This window comes from Mustela erminea, chromosome 4, assembly GCF_009829155.1.
Source record: "Mustela erminea isolate mMusErm1 chromosome 4, mMusErm1.Pri, whole genome shotgun sequence".
Lineage (NCBI taxonomy): Eukaryota > Metazoa > Chordata > Mammalia > Carnivora > Mustelidae > Mustela > Mustela erminea.
Window position 1 is genome coordinate 135,658,196 of NC_045617.1, and position 15,162 is coordinate 135,673,357.

The following is a 15,162-nucleotide window of genomic DNA, read 5'->3' on the forward strand; positions in this document are numbered from 1 at the left end:
TAGATAGGGATTTAATTGGTCTGGGGTGGACCAGAGAATTAGTATTTTTAAGACTCCCCCGGTGCCTTCATAATGTGGAATAAAGGTTAAGGACCATTGCTAGAGAGATACTTCCATATTATATGGTCCTTGACTGATATTTCAGCTATGTAATTGTTGCTTTCCATCGCCTTCAGCTGTATATAGATGCATACAATTCAGATGCATACAATTGAAGGACAGGATGGGATACCCACATAGGAAAGGTTACTGATTTTTGAGGAGGGAGAATGAGCTTAACAGCAATGAATCCCACGTGCCAGGCCCTGTTTTGGTCACTTGACATTTCTCAAGTCCTTTATGCTTCTCCACAATGTCAGGAGGAGGGTGCTAGTGCTGTCTCCATGATGCACAAGGAAAGCTGGAAGACAAAGATATTAAGTGCCTTGCTCAGGGTCATGGGTCTACCAATAGCAGGACCAAGGTAGGAGCCCAGGCAGTGTGGCACAGAACTTTTCTCCCAACCACTGCCTCCCATGGCATCACCAAAGCTCTCCTTAGAATTGTGCTGTCATCCAAGAAAGCTCATGTGTGTAAAGAGGTGACAAAGTAGGGTTAGTCCTGGATTTGGACAGAAGATGCAGCTACTTACATGTCTCCACAGATCCATAACAGATTTGGAGAGGCTCAGAGACAGAAGCAGCACACTATTGATCGTCCACACCTCGACAATGCTAAATCACATGGACACTCCCGTAGCAGGCATTCACCGGGGCTGTCCTAGGCAAACTAGCAGGGGTGGTCACCTGACTTAGAGGTTATCCCATCACAGAAGTTGAAGTGTTTTGGCACAGCTTACATGGTTGGTTTGTGGCCAGGTGAGAGACATACCCCGGTTTTTAAAATTTCAATTCCAGTGTCCTTATCCCTACTTTGCACTGTCTGCCCTAACGTGCATCTATTATTCAACAGCTCTCCAACCAGTATACCACAGCACCATCATCTGTGCTCCTTAAATTCTCTGCCCAATACTTGCATCTCCAACCATTACCGTCTCTCCTTGACTGCTGTCCCCAGAAATCCTGTGCACCAAGTCCCATTTAATGCCTAGAGAGAAGAGTCCTTAGACATCCTTTGTCTGCATTGATTGATCCATTGGATACGCCAAAGGAGAGTCTTTGGAGAGTCAAAGATGGATAAGACACACTCATAACCCTTAAGAACTCAGGGTTTTGTGTAAAAACCCAACTCCATGCAGACCATAGAAGGCTTCCTGGAAGAGGTGAGTTGATATGATTAAGTGGGTGTGAGACAGGCAAAGACTGGGCGTTGTGAGACACTAAAACCCACAGAGGGGAGGGACAACATCAATGTGTAAAGAAAACAAGTAATTTGGTCGTTCTGCTGATGCACGCATTTAGACAATGGAGAGCAAAAGCCGCGGGACTGGTTCACAGAGCCCCCCATGTGTCATTCCAAGAGTTTGGACTTTCATCTGTAAACTGGGGAAGGCTTAAAGTGTTTTAAGCAGAATAAGACACAGAAAAATGTGCTCACATAGATAGCTCTGTTTAGTTTTAGGCAATTTAAAGTGTTCACTGCACCTGGGATGTTAAGTGATCTAATTTCTCTTTTAATTCTTACTAGACCATTTGTAATTACGATCCATTTAGAACTTAACACATTTATGATCCTATTCTGATGCTATATAGGACTTTTGGTCCAGTCTATTTTTTTTTTAAGATTTTATTTATTTATTTGACAAATAGAGATCACAAGTAGGCAGAGAGGCAGGCGGGGCAGGGGGGTGGGGGGAGGCAGGCTCCCTGCCAAGCAGAGAACCCGATGTGGGGCTTGATCCCTGGATCCTGGGATCATGACCTGAGCTGAAGGCAGAGGCTTTAACCCACTGAGACAATCAGGTGCCCCTTGGCCAGTCTATTCTTTAAGGAGTTAAAAATCTAGACAGAGGACAGGGACATATGGCCACCTATGTGTGTGACTGTTACTCACCCCAATCTCCACATGTGCATGCGTGTGTGGGTCCACATGGAGATGCTAGCCTATTTGCTCATTGGTACCTAACTGTAGCAAAAAATTGGATGAAGCTCTTAACCGATGAAGCTTATTTAAAAAAGCTTTGTGTTGAAAATATTAAATTTGGTGAAAATTTTTTTAATTTAGCAGATGTCTTAAAGTCACTGGGGAGCAACAACTTAGAAGATAATCATAATTCAGACAATTGTTTAAAAAGGTTATTGGTCCATAAGCTCTGAGTAATCAAGTTTTTCTCTGCAAATTTCAAATGGATTAGTTTCTTCCTTTCTTTCTTCTTCTTTTTTTTTTCTTAATTTTCATATAGATATGGGGAAGGCATCAAAAATCCTTACCAAGAACTTCAAGGAGCCAAACTAGTTAGAATTAGATGTCAACACATCTGAAATGTCAACACATTTTTTTTTTCCTCCTCTCTGGATTCCTGTGAGTTGGAATCCTGATTTTGGGAGTAAATTTTAGTATTCCGTGTTTTAAGTGTTTGCTTTCAAGGATAGTGTCTTTGAGATTTCCCCAACCAGTTACATTCTCCAAGAGTAGAAAACATGTGAAAAAGCCAAATGGCATGCTTATTTCTCTGAGGTCTCATTTTCCTTTCAGAAATATACACTCTTGGGGCGCCTGAGAGGCTCAGTGGGTTAAAGCCTCTGCCTTTGGCTCAGGTCATGATCTCAGGATCCTGGGATCGAGCACCGCATCGGGCTCTCTGCTCAGCGGGGAGTCTGCTCCCCGCCCCCGCCTGCCTCTCTGCCTCCTTGTGATCTCTACTTGTGATCTCTCTCTCTTTCTGTCAATTAAATAAATAAAATCTTTAGAAAAAAGGAAAGAAAGAAATATACAATCTTATGAAACCATCGTGGGTTTTTTTATTGTTGGGTTTATTGTTGGTATTGTTGTTTTTGCTTACACGGGCTTATGTTTCCACACCAGTTTATAGATTGGGTGGAAGATGCCACTTGTGCCATTTCTATTTTGATAGAACAGAATGGCATGTGGGCGTGTGATGTGGGGGACTGTATGTGACTCTTGCTTCCTTATATACAGAATCAGGGTATGCTTCCTGTACTTCCCCTTGGGGATGGGAAAATCATGATTATTTTGCAACCTGACTCTGACGGTTACTTTTCCAACAAAATAATATTCTGGGGGTGAGCAAGGAGAAGGATAAAGTCTTCCATTTTCAAATCAGCTGAGTTAAGGGTTTTTGGTTTAGTTTGTTTGTTGTTTTTAGGAAGCAACATGGTTCCAGCTGCCTATAATTAGAAAGCTTAGCTTACTGACATATTCACTTTGCCCAAGACCCTGTGTAAATGAGAATTCCCATCTCAAGTATAGGATGTGATTTTATCTGGTAAATGTTTTACTAAGGGTTGAGAGGCAACCTAAATGCAGAAGGATGGGAAATCATCTGGGAAGACACTGCTGAGGTTAGAAGAATAAAGAGGGTTTCTGGACCCTTATCCTTCAAAAACGGAAACCTTGACATGTAACCATTTGTATCCCCCAGTCCCTCACTTACGGGAGGAAGACCCTAAGTTCATTTTTTTTTTTTTTCCATGCTTCGGGTGGTGACACCTTGCTCTCTGGGTCCTGAGCTCTCTAAACAAAATTATTTTTAGCCTTGAAGTTAAATGAGGTATTGTTTGGGGGAGGAGGAGAAATAATTTGATGGGGTCCTCTGAGAAAATCCAAAGTTCCCCCAGGCTTTCCCTCTGCCTACTTTGGTAGGACCTGTCTGAATCCTTTGGACAAAGGCATTAAGCATTACTGCCTTCTGCTTTTGGACTAGTTTCTCCTTCTGTTTCCAGGAGGGGTGGAGAGCGTGTAAGGAAGGCATGCCTCTGTAGGTAAAAGAGAAATAAACTGACCCCATTTCCAGTAGTTGAGCTTCTCTCCAAGTAGATAGATGCCAGCACTAAAGACGTAGCTGAGAGAGAAGAAGGCTGTTAGACCCACCGGGCTGAGTTTGGCTAACACAGGATACACCCACGTACCCGTCTCAGAGTAGATCCACAGGACCCTGCAGAAAATGACAAGTCACAATAATTAGGAAGGCAGGGGCGGGTTGGTGGTAGAGCCATTTTATCCTCAAGATCAATGGGGTTCTGGAGCCAAGGGAGATGAAAATAAGCCATGGGGATCATTTGTCAACAGCTGAGGTGTTCCACAAACCTACAGAAGTGAGTCTTTTCTGGATAAACAGACTTGTTTCAAAGAGACCTCCTATATCATAAGCTGGACTTGGCTATTTTACCTAATCCATTAGAATTCCGTGTTGGCGAAAGAATATGGGAGAACATCAAACACATCATCAGCCAAAGAGAGTATGTGAGGACACGAATTATTCCTTTCCCTGAGAGGTATGACCTGCTGAGACATTGAACTTGCTGAGACGGCATCATTCGCTGACTCTCAGCCAGACAAGCAGGTTTGCTTTTCTGTACCTGAGAGTCAGGTGTAGCTTTTCATTAGCCCTCCAAACCTGTTGGGGTCGGAGGGACAGAGATGGACCACTATTGTTCTATTATAATATGCCTTTTAGAGGTAGGAGGGGTTTAACTGTCGGCCCTGATTTCAGCTACTGAATATAGCCATGGACAGAGTGTTCAGTAGGAAGGGATGGGTTTACAGGAGGCTCAGATCTTGCTCATGTGAGTAGAGAATAGAAGTCATGTCTGGTAGCCAAGAGAAGGAAAAGAAATGCTAGGAGAGGAGCCACGATGTCTAAGCAAAGCCCCAAAAATGCAGTATGCTGGAAACCAACTGCACTGAAAGATGCCAAAATCTGAAATAACTTTTAAAATTAAATATGAGAAACATGATGTATCAACTACAGTTTATAATTGGTTAAGAGGACAGAATCTGGAACCAGCCTTCTGTGATCCAAATCCGAGTTCTGCAACCTATTAGCTATCTTACCTTCAACAATTTATTCAGCCCTGCTGTCCCCTGCCTTCATGTGATAAGTGAGGAGTGCAAACAGGATCCATATTGTAAAGGTGTTATCAGGATTAAGAGAGTTAACACATGTAAAATAAAATAGCGCCTGGCCCATTGTGAGCCTTTAATCAGAGTTCGAAAGCTTCTCTCTTCTTAGGTATGGCATGGAGGGGTCCTAGCAACCTTTCTTTGAGGCTCCTTATCTCTTGTAATAATTAGGATAGGCGAGGTCATGCTTCAGAAACAGCATTCAAATTTGGATACCTCAGGTTATCAAAAGAGTTCAGAGGGAAGAATAGAATTCTGAGCTTAACTTCAGAAATCCAAGTGCACTCTTGGTTGTTTCAGATACTTCAGATTTGTCAACGGCTTGTGGAAGAGACAAGGACTAATATGAGGGTCAGGCCTGGGGTAAGGCAAGAGAAGCATGAAATTTAAGGGGCCATCTCTGTCTCTCAAAGGACACAATTAATAAATTGAAAAGGAAACCTATGGAAAGGGAAAAATATTCTCAAATCATAATTGATAGAGGATTAGTGTACATAATATACAAAGAACTCCTCCAACTTAACAACAGCAAGAAATAAACCCAAACAACCCAATGAAAAATGGACAAGAGACCCAATAGACATCTTTCCAAAGAAGATATACAAATGGTCAACAAACACATAAAAAGATACTCAACATCACTTATTATTGGGGAAATACAAATCAAAACTATAACTAGATACCACTTCACACCCATTAGGATGGCCACCATCAATAAAATATCAAGTGTTGGAGAGGTTGTGGAGAAATTGGAACCCTTATGCACTGTTGCGAGGTACAAAAAATGGTTTAAATGCCATGGAAAACAATGTGGCAGTTACTCAAAAAATTAAATATAGAATTACCGTATGATCTAGCAATTCAACTTCCTTATCTATACCCAAAATAACTGACAGCAAGAACTCAAAGGGATTATTTGTATACCTTTGTTCATAGCAACACTATTCTCAATAGCGAAAACACAGAAGCACCCAAGTGTCCGTTCATGCATGAACGGAAACATAAAATGTGGTAGAGATAAGCAATGAAAAATTATTAAGCCTTAAAAAAGAAAGAAATTCTGACACATGCTACAACATGAATGAACCTTGAGGATATTATGTTACATGAAATTAGCCAGTCACACACACACAGAAATATATTGTCCGATTGTACCTAGAGTCACCAAATTCATAGATAAAGAAAGTAGAATGGTGTTTAACAGGGCTTGAAGGAGGGAGGGAACGGGGATTTACTGTTCCATATGTACAGATACTCAGGACACCTGGGTGGCTCTGTTGGTTAAGCATCCGACTCTTGATTTTGGCTCAGGTCATAATCACAGGGTCATGAGATCGAGTCCTGTATTGGGCTCCATGCTAAGCATGGAGCTTGCCTGAGATTCCTCCTCTCTCTTCTTTTCTTTCTGCCCCTCCCCACACCCCCCACTCTAAATTAATTAATTATTAATGAAATAAAATCTTTCAATAGACTTTGCTAGGTCTACCTCACCTGGTTCATATTACACTGTTTTTATCTATGGTGATAATAGCTCCGTTCCTGGAGCAGACCTCCTATCAAAATTCTTTTTGGAAATAAGAGAAGGTCCAAGGGTTTTCCTGAGCCTCTGTTTCTTAAAAATAATGGACTCAGCCATCAGAAAGGATGAACACCCAACTTTTGCATCAACATGAATGAGACTAGAAGAGATTATGCTAAGTGAAGTAAGTCAAACAGAGAAAGTCACTTATCATATGGTTCCACTTATTTGTGGAACATAAGGAATAGCACGGGGAAGGGAAAAATAAAGGGAAGAAATCGGAGTTAACGAACCATGAGAGACTATGGACTTTGGGAAACAAAGGGAGGGTTTTAGAAGGGAGGTGCTGGGGGGGATGGGTGAGCCGGTTTTGGGTTTTAAGGAGCGGGGGATTGCATGGAGCACTGGGTGTTATATGCAAACAGTGAATCATGGAACACATTTTCAAAAATTAATGATGTACTGTATGGTGACTAACGTGACACAATAAAAAAATAATAATGAGCCTAAAATACTCTTCATGTCAAAGAGGCACATTTTGGGTGGAAATTCTGCTCCACTACCTTTTCATTTTGACCAACACTGGAGTCCTTTGAGATGTGCATTCCATTGTCTTCTGTCCGTCTGCTTCTTATGATAGGCCAGGAAAGGTTTAAGGGACAGAAAATAAATCCCCAGAGATGGGGCTAGGAATTTGGGGACACCAAGGAGACCTGAATGCACTCCAATGGATCCTTTTAATTAGTTCACTTTGTTTACCTTGTATACTAGAAATTAGGGCTCTTAATTTCTATGCCCATTTATACAAGATAGTCAGCGAATAAGGACATTCCCCTAGAGGTCTGGAAAGTTTCTCTTTATTTACTTCATTTCTGTTTCCTTCAGCGTAAGGTTCCACAAAGGAAAGTTCCTGAGGTAAGTTCATGAAGTCTGTAGTTTCACAGAGAAAGTGCAAAGAAAGTTAGAGGTTTGTGAACTGTCAGCGGAAAAGTAATGAAAACAAACACGGTATCAGGCAACAGGGCAAATATTTGACAAAGGGCAGCCCGCGGGAGGCCCGGGGAGGAGATGCTCGTACTGAAGTGGGATCACTTCTTCTTCTTTTTTTTTTTTTTTTTTTTTTAAGATTTATTTATTTGAGAGAGAGAGGAAGAGAGCCAGAACATGCACATGAAGGGGGGGGGGGGTAGAGGAAGAGAGAGCAGGAGACTCTCCGCTGAGCAGGGAACCCCACATAGGACTTGATCCCAGGAGTCTGGGATTATGACCTGAGCTGAAGGCAGAGCGCCCCTGGGATTACTTTTTTATGGCTTGCCAGAATATATGTTGAAAGGTGTTGGGAGAGAGAGAGAGAGGAGAAGGAGAAGGAGAAGGAAGAGAGGAAGGAAGGAAAGAAGGAAGGAAAGAAAGATGGAGGCCAAAGTGAAATTCACCACTATCTTCCTAGTCAGTGTCAACTCTTCCCCAGCCCCATGCAGGATCCTGTGCAACCGTATCTAAATGCTTGTCTGCTGCACTCCACTCCAGCTTCCTTCATCTGACAGATGTAATTGTCTTCTTGCTGGGCTTTCTTACACCCTTCAATCTACTTTCCATACCACAAGCTACTAGTAATCCAGCAATCTTTCCAAAAGAGAAATCTGCCCATGGCACTCTCCTGCCTCCAAGGGATCCCCACCAACGCCTTCGGAAAATACTCAAGCTCCTTTACCCAGCTTACCTGGCTTTGCCCTGCCCTGCTGTCCGCCTCCAGATCTACAGCCCACCCATACTGGATCCTTTTCTGTTTCTTAAATGAGCCGAGCTCTGCTGCTCTGGGCCTTCCCTCATGCTGTTGTCTCTGCTTGGAACACCTCAGACATTTGTACTTCCCAAGACACACTTCTCCTTGGCCTGTGCCTGGCAGAACCATACTCACGCTTCAAGTCTCAGCTTAAAAGTCAATTTCTCTAGAAGGGATTTCCCAAAGTTCCTGTATCACTCATTCAGTGAGGTTCTTATGCTACACACTTCCTTTACTGTGAACTTACCTTGTGGCTTATTGGACTGTCTTTCTCCATAGCCTGGAATGGCACAGGGAGCTTATCTGTCATGCACATCTGTTTCCCAAGGGCCAAGAAGATGGCAAGTTTGTAGATCTTTACAGGAATGACTTTTCGGGGAAGTTCTGCTAGCACATACGGTTCCCTTTAACTACTTTTCAATGTGGCTGCTGTGGACAGCTCTCGGCTGCCTGATCCACCAAGGACACCACAGCCTCTGAAACCTGGGAGATGGACCCATAGCCTTCCAAATTTTAGTTAATCTATTGCTCACTTCATTAACACTTTGAAGAGGCCAATCATTCTGTCCCTCATTTCAGAGAACAATTTTATATGTCCTTCTAGAGCTGTCTGCCATGTGGATCTATGTGAGTCAGGCTGGGCAGGCACAGACTGGCAGCCAAAAATTAATGTTCTGTAGTTTTATCCTCCTAATCTTGTAGCATGCAATGATTGTCATAAAAGTAATAATTTCTGTGTTTTATCAGTACAGCCACAGTGGAAGTCTGTGCGTTAGGGACTAGTAGATAACAAGGGGTTTGGTGGGCTTTCTGCATATAATTCTTAAAGTGCTAATACTCATGCTGCCTCTCCCTAGCCCAGCAGAATAATAGAATTAAAGGACCCCCCAGCCCTGTATTTTCATGCCAACTTCCAACAGAAGCATGTGAGATGATCACAGTTGCACCTGAGGCCAGAAGGAAAGGAAAACCTGGATTCCTGTTTTGTCAATAACTCAACAAGTTAGCAGACCTCCTACAACGGAAATGTCCGTGACAACGGCTGGGACCTGGTGATTCCTTAAGGTAGGGACTGAGCTGTCACCCCTCTGCTCACCGTCCTGCCAGGCTTTCCTACAAACAGTTCCTGCTCACACATGAGCAATAGCACCTTGAAGACACCCACCAAGTTTAAGCTACAAAGATGACTCCTGGACCCTCTTGGTTTTCTACCATCTGATCATTTTTGCTATTTTGCTGTCCCCTTGCCCCTCATGCCCCTTAGATGCCCTCATATTCACTTTCTACTGTACTCTCTCTGCCTCCCCCCAACTCTCTCCTCTCTCCCTCCCCTCCAATCCCTGTCTCCCTTGCCACTCTCTCCCCACTTCCCTCTCTCTCTCTCTCTCTCTCTTCAGCAACCTCATCCCACCAGGTGGGATTGCTTCCTGGATCTCCACCGTAACCCCCGTCTCTTGGGAGGCCCAGGTCTAAATGTCCAAACAGAAGTTCCTCTCACCCAATGATTCTCAACCTTGGCTGAAGATTAGAATTGCCATGGGGGTTTTAAAAACCTGAATTCTCAGGACATATCCTAAGCCAATTAAACCAGAATGGGATTCAGATTTAAGATTTTAAGTGGAGTGTCTCACTTGCACCCCAAATTATTTTTCTGCTTCTCTTTAGGGCAACCACCACCTTCCCAGTTCAATGGCCCAAAATTCATAGACTTGTCCTTGATTTTTCTTTCTCATTTGCCCACGGCATGCTGATTAATCCACAAAACCTGTTCCATCCCTTCCACAATGTGGGCTGCCCTCCATCCTGCTGGTGCCGACATATCATTCTTCAGGTTGGTACTGTTTCTAATTTCTGCAGCAGGCATTCTGGTTGAACAGGAGCTGAGGTTTGCACAGGAGGCGTGAAGAGGGCGGATGGCCATGTTCTGTCCCAGCTCCTCAGCTATCACCTGTCTCCACTCTGCATCCTGGGGGACTTAAGCTCCAAATGCTGATAAGAAGGGGGTCTATGTGGGGCGCCTGGGTGGCTCAGTGGGTTAGGGCCTCTGCCTTCGGCTCGGGTCATGATCCCTGAGTCCTGGGATCGAGCCCCGCATTGGGCTCTCTGATCAGCGGGAGCCTGCTTCCTCCTCTTTCTCTGCCTGCTTCTCTGCCTACTTGTGATCTCTGTCAAATAAATAAAATCTTAAAAAAAAAGAAGGGGGTCCATGTGGCATCTTTATATTTTTTTCATATATTAATTTACCCAGGGGCTAAGGAGTACTTGTGTGGAAAACGGGGGCTGGGATTCTGATCTCAAAATGTAAGGTTCTGCAATTACAGTGCGTGTAGATGGCCCCAGACGAAGGTTGTATTTATACCCAGGAGAGAGTAACAGGGGCTCTGGGCAGGAATTCATTACAAGTCATGAGTGGAAATAGGAGCTGATCTGGGAACTCAGCTCCGTGCATCTCTCTGTCAGTTTTTAATGTATTCCGGAAGGTAACATATCTCTATGTATATAGTACATGTGTAAGTGTGTATGTAAATGGATGAACAAATTTAGAGGATTGCTACACTGGACGGCCCTGGGCGGCTTCTATGTGGGAGCTTAGTCAAGTGAGTACAATGGAGGAGAAAGGAATGATCTCCCGTGCTTCATAGGAAGGACCACTGAGGAGGAACTCTACAAATATTCCCCCCACCCACCCACTGCTGGGTAATAGCTGCAGATTTGCTTGACACCTGTCCTCAGCATGCAATGCCTTACGCACTAGCAGAGACACTTGTGGCACCTAAAGACTTCTGGTCTACCAAGTGCAATGTGGTAGGGCCCCACAGGCCAGCTGGGGCTGTTGCAGTAGCCAGTAGTATCATGATACTGACACAGTGAACAACAGCAGAGTAGGTCACCAATGAGGGCGGCAAGCTGTACTGAAAGCAGAGCCAGGTGTGGGCGCAGGAAACTAGGGGTCGTCACTTTTCAATCTGCGCAGGTGGACAATATGAGCAGTTGTGAGCACACATGTGCTTATTAGGACTCTTAGAGAAGAGGGTCCTGAAGCCTGGGCCACCTGAAGCTGGGAAAAGGGGGCTCTGAAGCCCCAGACCTGGGCTGATCCCGGAGCTATGACATAACTACGGACAAAATATAGGTCATGGGGATTCAACCTCATGGTAAGAATATTCCAACTAACTTTTATTTGTGTGTTATTTTACTCTATTTTGCTTCCCACGTCTTGCTGCTCCAATCCATTTCAAAATGCACCATTGTCAAGACAGCCTTTTGCCAACATAATTCTCTGGCCATGTTACTAGCAGCTCTCACTTCCCCTCCCGGCTGTAGAAACAAGTAGCAACAGTGAAACCGCACGTTGTCTACCCTGTGTCTAACCTCTAACATGCTGGCGGTCAGCGTCTGGGGGTGGGCAGTTTGAGGACCACTTCCTATTAGCCAATGTTACCAGTAGGTCGGGCGACAGCAAGGTGCTGACCATTACTTTACAGGGATCGGTCCTCTCCTGGCCTTGGGACCATGCTCTGTTACTCGCTTTCTCTCACTTTTGTCACACCCACCAGTCTTTTCAGGCCTGGATCCAACCCCCACCTTTCCTGAAGCCCTTCCCACACCTCCCAGCGGGACATAACTGCTTCCTCCCCTGCATTCCTGGCGTTCCTTGTATTTGCTAGATGTCATCCCTCCCCATCTTGTGTTCTTAAAATGCTCATTCCCCCCTTAATAAGCACAAATCCCCTATAGGCGGGCGCTTGGCCTGACAGCACTTGGTTTTCCCAGCAAGACCAACCCTGTGTTAGGGGAGATATTTGTTCCATAAAAGAGTGAATCAGAGCGAGCTGTAGGAAGGTTTCTGTTTTCCTGCTCCTCACCAAGACCTCAGAGCGAGTGAGGAGAGGTGTTTAGGGGTGAGAGATATGGGAGCGGGGAGCAAGCTACCGTATTTATAGGTGAGTCATGCTTTCCAAAGGAAATAAAAGATTTGCAGTTATTACTATTCTGCAAAGTTTTATTTTCCCACTTACAGGTCAGCCCTCCAATTCTGCAATCTGAAAAATCACAAAAATCAAGTGCCACATGCGAGGCAGTCTCCACGGTCTGGGTGGCTATTTTTAGGTCATCGTAATGTGGTTTCATCTGGGCAGTGCTTCTCCAGCTCTGAGTTACTGCCGTTTTTCTGACTCATGTTTGCTTCTCACACTCAGTCTGGCCTCGGCCCATATTCTTTACCTCATTCCTGCTAGGCTGTTTCCCTATTTGACCATCCAAACTGGCATGCCTAACAGCTGGCCCACGGCCACTTCCCTGAAACATCTCCCTGGATAGACACAGTTTGTGAAAGCTTGTTGCTGGCCATCTGTGGCTGGGAGGGCCCATGGGCCCCAGAGCCTTGCGTAAGGGTAGACACAGCATGCCACAGAGTGGGAGCACCCACAGTTGGGATGGATGGGCAGAGAGAAGGAAGTTTCAGCCCGTGGGGCAGCAGATGGGCGTAGTCGCTTCGTTCTAGCAAAAACGGAGCCCAGTGAGCCAGATGCTGATTTAGGGCCTCATCGAGGATAAGAGGTCCAAATCCCAAACCCCTTCAGCTCCCCACTGGGGCCCACCCAGCATGTTCCTGCTGGTGACAGGTTTCTGGCCCTCCCTCCCCTTGCTCCCTTGTAGCTTTAACACTTGAACGTCCAATCCAACACAGAGCTGGAAACCATGACATCATGGAAAGTTGTTGACCATACAAATGAAGTTAAGGTTGTTTGCCTACCTCCCCTTCCCCCTGCATTTTGTACAGTGTGTTTTGCACAAATGGGGAGCTGAACCAACACCCAGCCCTGTGGATACCGTGGGAAGTGAACTGCATTTGGAAACAGGAGCCCTGAGTGTAAGTCCCAGGACTGATTTTCCCCAGTCCTATGACCTTGGGCATGTCATGCTGGATGACCTTTACCTCACCTCTACCACTCAGCCTCTCTCTTTCCATTTGCAGACTTACTGGCATTGCCATCCGTTGGCTAACGTCAATTCATAGCACAAATGTCACTAACCCATGTCCTGGTCTTGTTCTTCTTCAAATGTCACACTTCATCCAGAGTCCAATCATGTTTCTTACATAAGCCACATCATTTCTCTCCTCCACTTAAAACTTTCCCACAGACAAGTAGGTTCAGAGTCCGGACTCACTGATGTGAACTGATGATACAGCTTTTCCCTGTCCTCCAGGTCAACCCTAACCTCAGCAACTCCTTAGCAGATGCTGTTTCCTTTGCCTGAAGTTCTTTTTCACATCTCTTTTGACTTCCTCCTACTCATTCTTTGAGTCTCAGCTTACACCTCAATTCCTATAGCAGCTAGCTTTCAATATCCCTCCTGGGTACCCACAGCACCGTGCACTTCCGCCTCCGCGTATTGTCCCTTTGTTTGGGCACTTTCTTCTCTCTCAGACAGTCCCCAAAGGGGGCGTGGTGCCTTACACATCACCATATCCTCAGTCACTTAGCACACTGCCTGGAGCTGATGAATGATTGAAAGGACACAGGATACATTCATACGGGACCCCATCTCATTGTACCTCCTTTCTCCAACCCCTCAATTCCCTGCATTGTCAGATTGCATGACCAAGCCCTATAGATCACTGCTTCTCATCTTTATGGCCACCACAATTTCTCCCCCAAATACCAGTGGCTTTTGGTGGTCTTTTACTCCATTGGTCTCTGAAGATAAAAGAGCAAGAATCAGATGTGACAATCGATGACCAAATTCCAAGTCCTTCGGTAGAAAAAGTTAACAGATTGGCCACCTGGGCGGCTAAGGTAGTTAAACATCTGCCTTTGGCTCAGGTCATGATATCGGGGTCCTGGATCAAGCCCCTGCACCAGGCTCCCTGTTCAATGGGGAGCCTGCTTCTCCCTCTGCCCCTCTCCCAACTCGTGATCTTTCTCCCTCTCTCTCTCTCTCTGTCTTTCTCCCTTTCTCTCTTGCAAAAACAAATAAACAAACTAAAAAAATAATAATAACAGACTACAAAATGCTGCCTTATATACTAACTCCAAAAGTTATACTCAGCAAGGAAGACCAAATCAGATGGAAGTCCACACACAAAAAAACAAAATATGGAAATTCATATACATAATCAGTCAGACACCACTCTGCTTCTGCTCCACACATGACAACAGGAAACTATATCTTGATGTATACATACTCTTACCCAACCTCAGTTTTCCAGATAGTCTATCTTTAGGGATTTATTCTTTTGGGTTAAGCCAGATATGGCAAATACAAGGCACATATCCTGCCACTTTCCATTCTTACACTATCAGCAGATATTGCTAAAGGATGACAAAACTCTTTTCTGGTCTCAGAATCTTTCACCTACTGGTGCTCCAGATATCAAGCACCAGTAGGTTCCCAACTATCACCTACTCTCTGAAAGTATCCTTGGTAAAAATGCAGAGGCCCAGACTGGAGAACATGTTAGATCACTGGAGTCTTGGGGTAGATTTATGGAGCATGTACTTTCTTTCTTCTAGAGAGGAGAAGCAAGAAAGATTTGGGACATCCAGGGAAGGAGAGGTGCAGAAGGGTGGGAGGTGACTACATAGCAGAAGGAGAAAAGGCAAGGGAAGAACCATCAACGGAGTTCCGGGCGCCAAGCTTACGAGTTCTGAAATAAAGGATGGCAAAAGCCAATTAAACAGGCACTGGAAGAGCCCAAGTCCCTTGGATTACATTCTCTTTCTGGCTTCCATCTCTAGCAGAGCCCTCTACTGAGTTCAACTTTCCCCAAATAAGAAGGAATTGGGGGATGACCTAGATTCTCTGATGGGAACAGCTGATGCAGTCTAGGCTA

General features: G+C 44.8%; 1 protein-coding gene across 5 annotated transcripts in view; it reads right to left on the reverse strand.

Annotated features, from left to right (window-relative positions):
• The window catches only part of ADTRP (androgen dependent TFPI regulating protein), a 67,282-nt gene that overhangs the window by 9,716 nt on the left and 42,404 nt on the right, over positions 1 to 15,162 (reverse strand). For all 5 annotated transcript variants that reach the window (XM_032341111.1, XM_032341110.1, XM_032341108.1 and 2 more), the window contains exon 6: positions 3,903 to 4,054. In XM_032341111.1, coding sequence (XP_032197002.1) covers positions 3,903 to 4,054 — 152 coding nt within the window. The remainder of the gene's footprint in view (positions 1 to 3,902; positions 4,055 to 15,162) is intronic.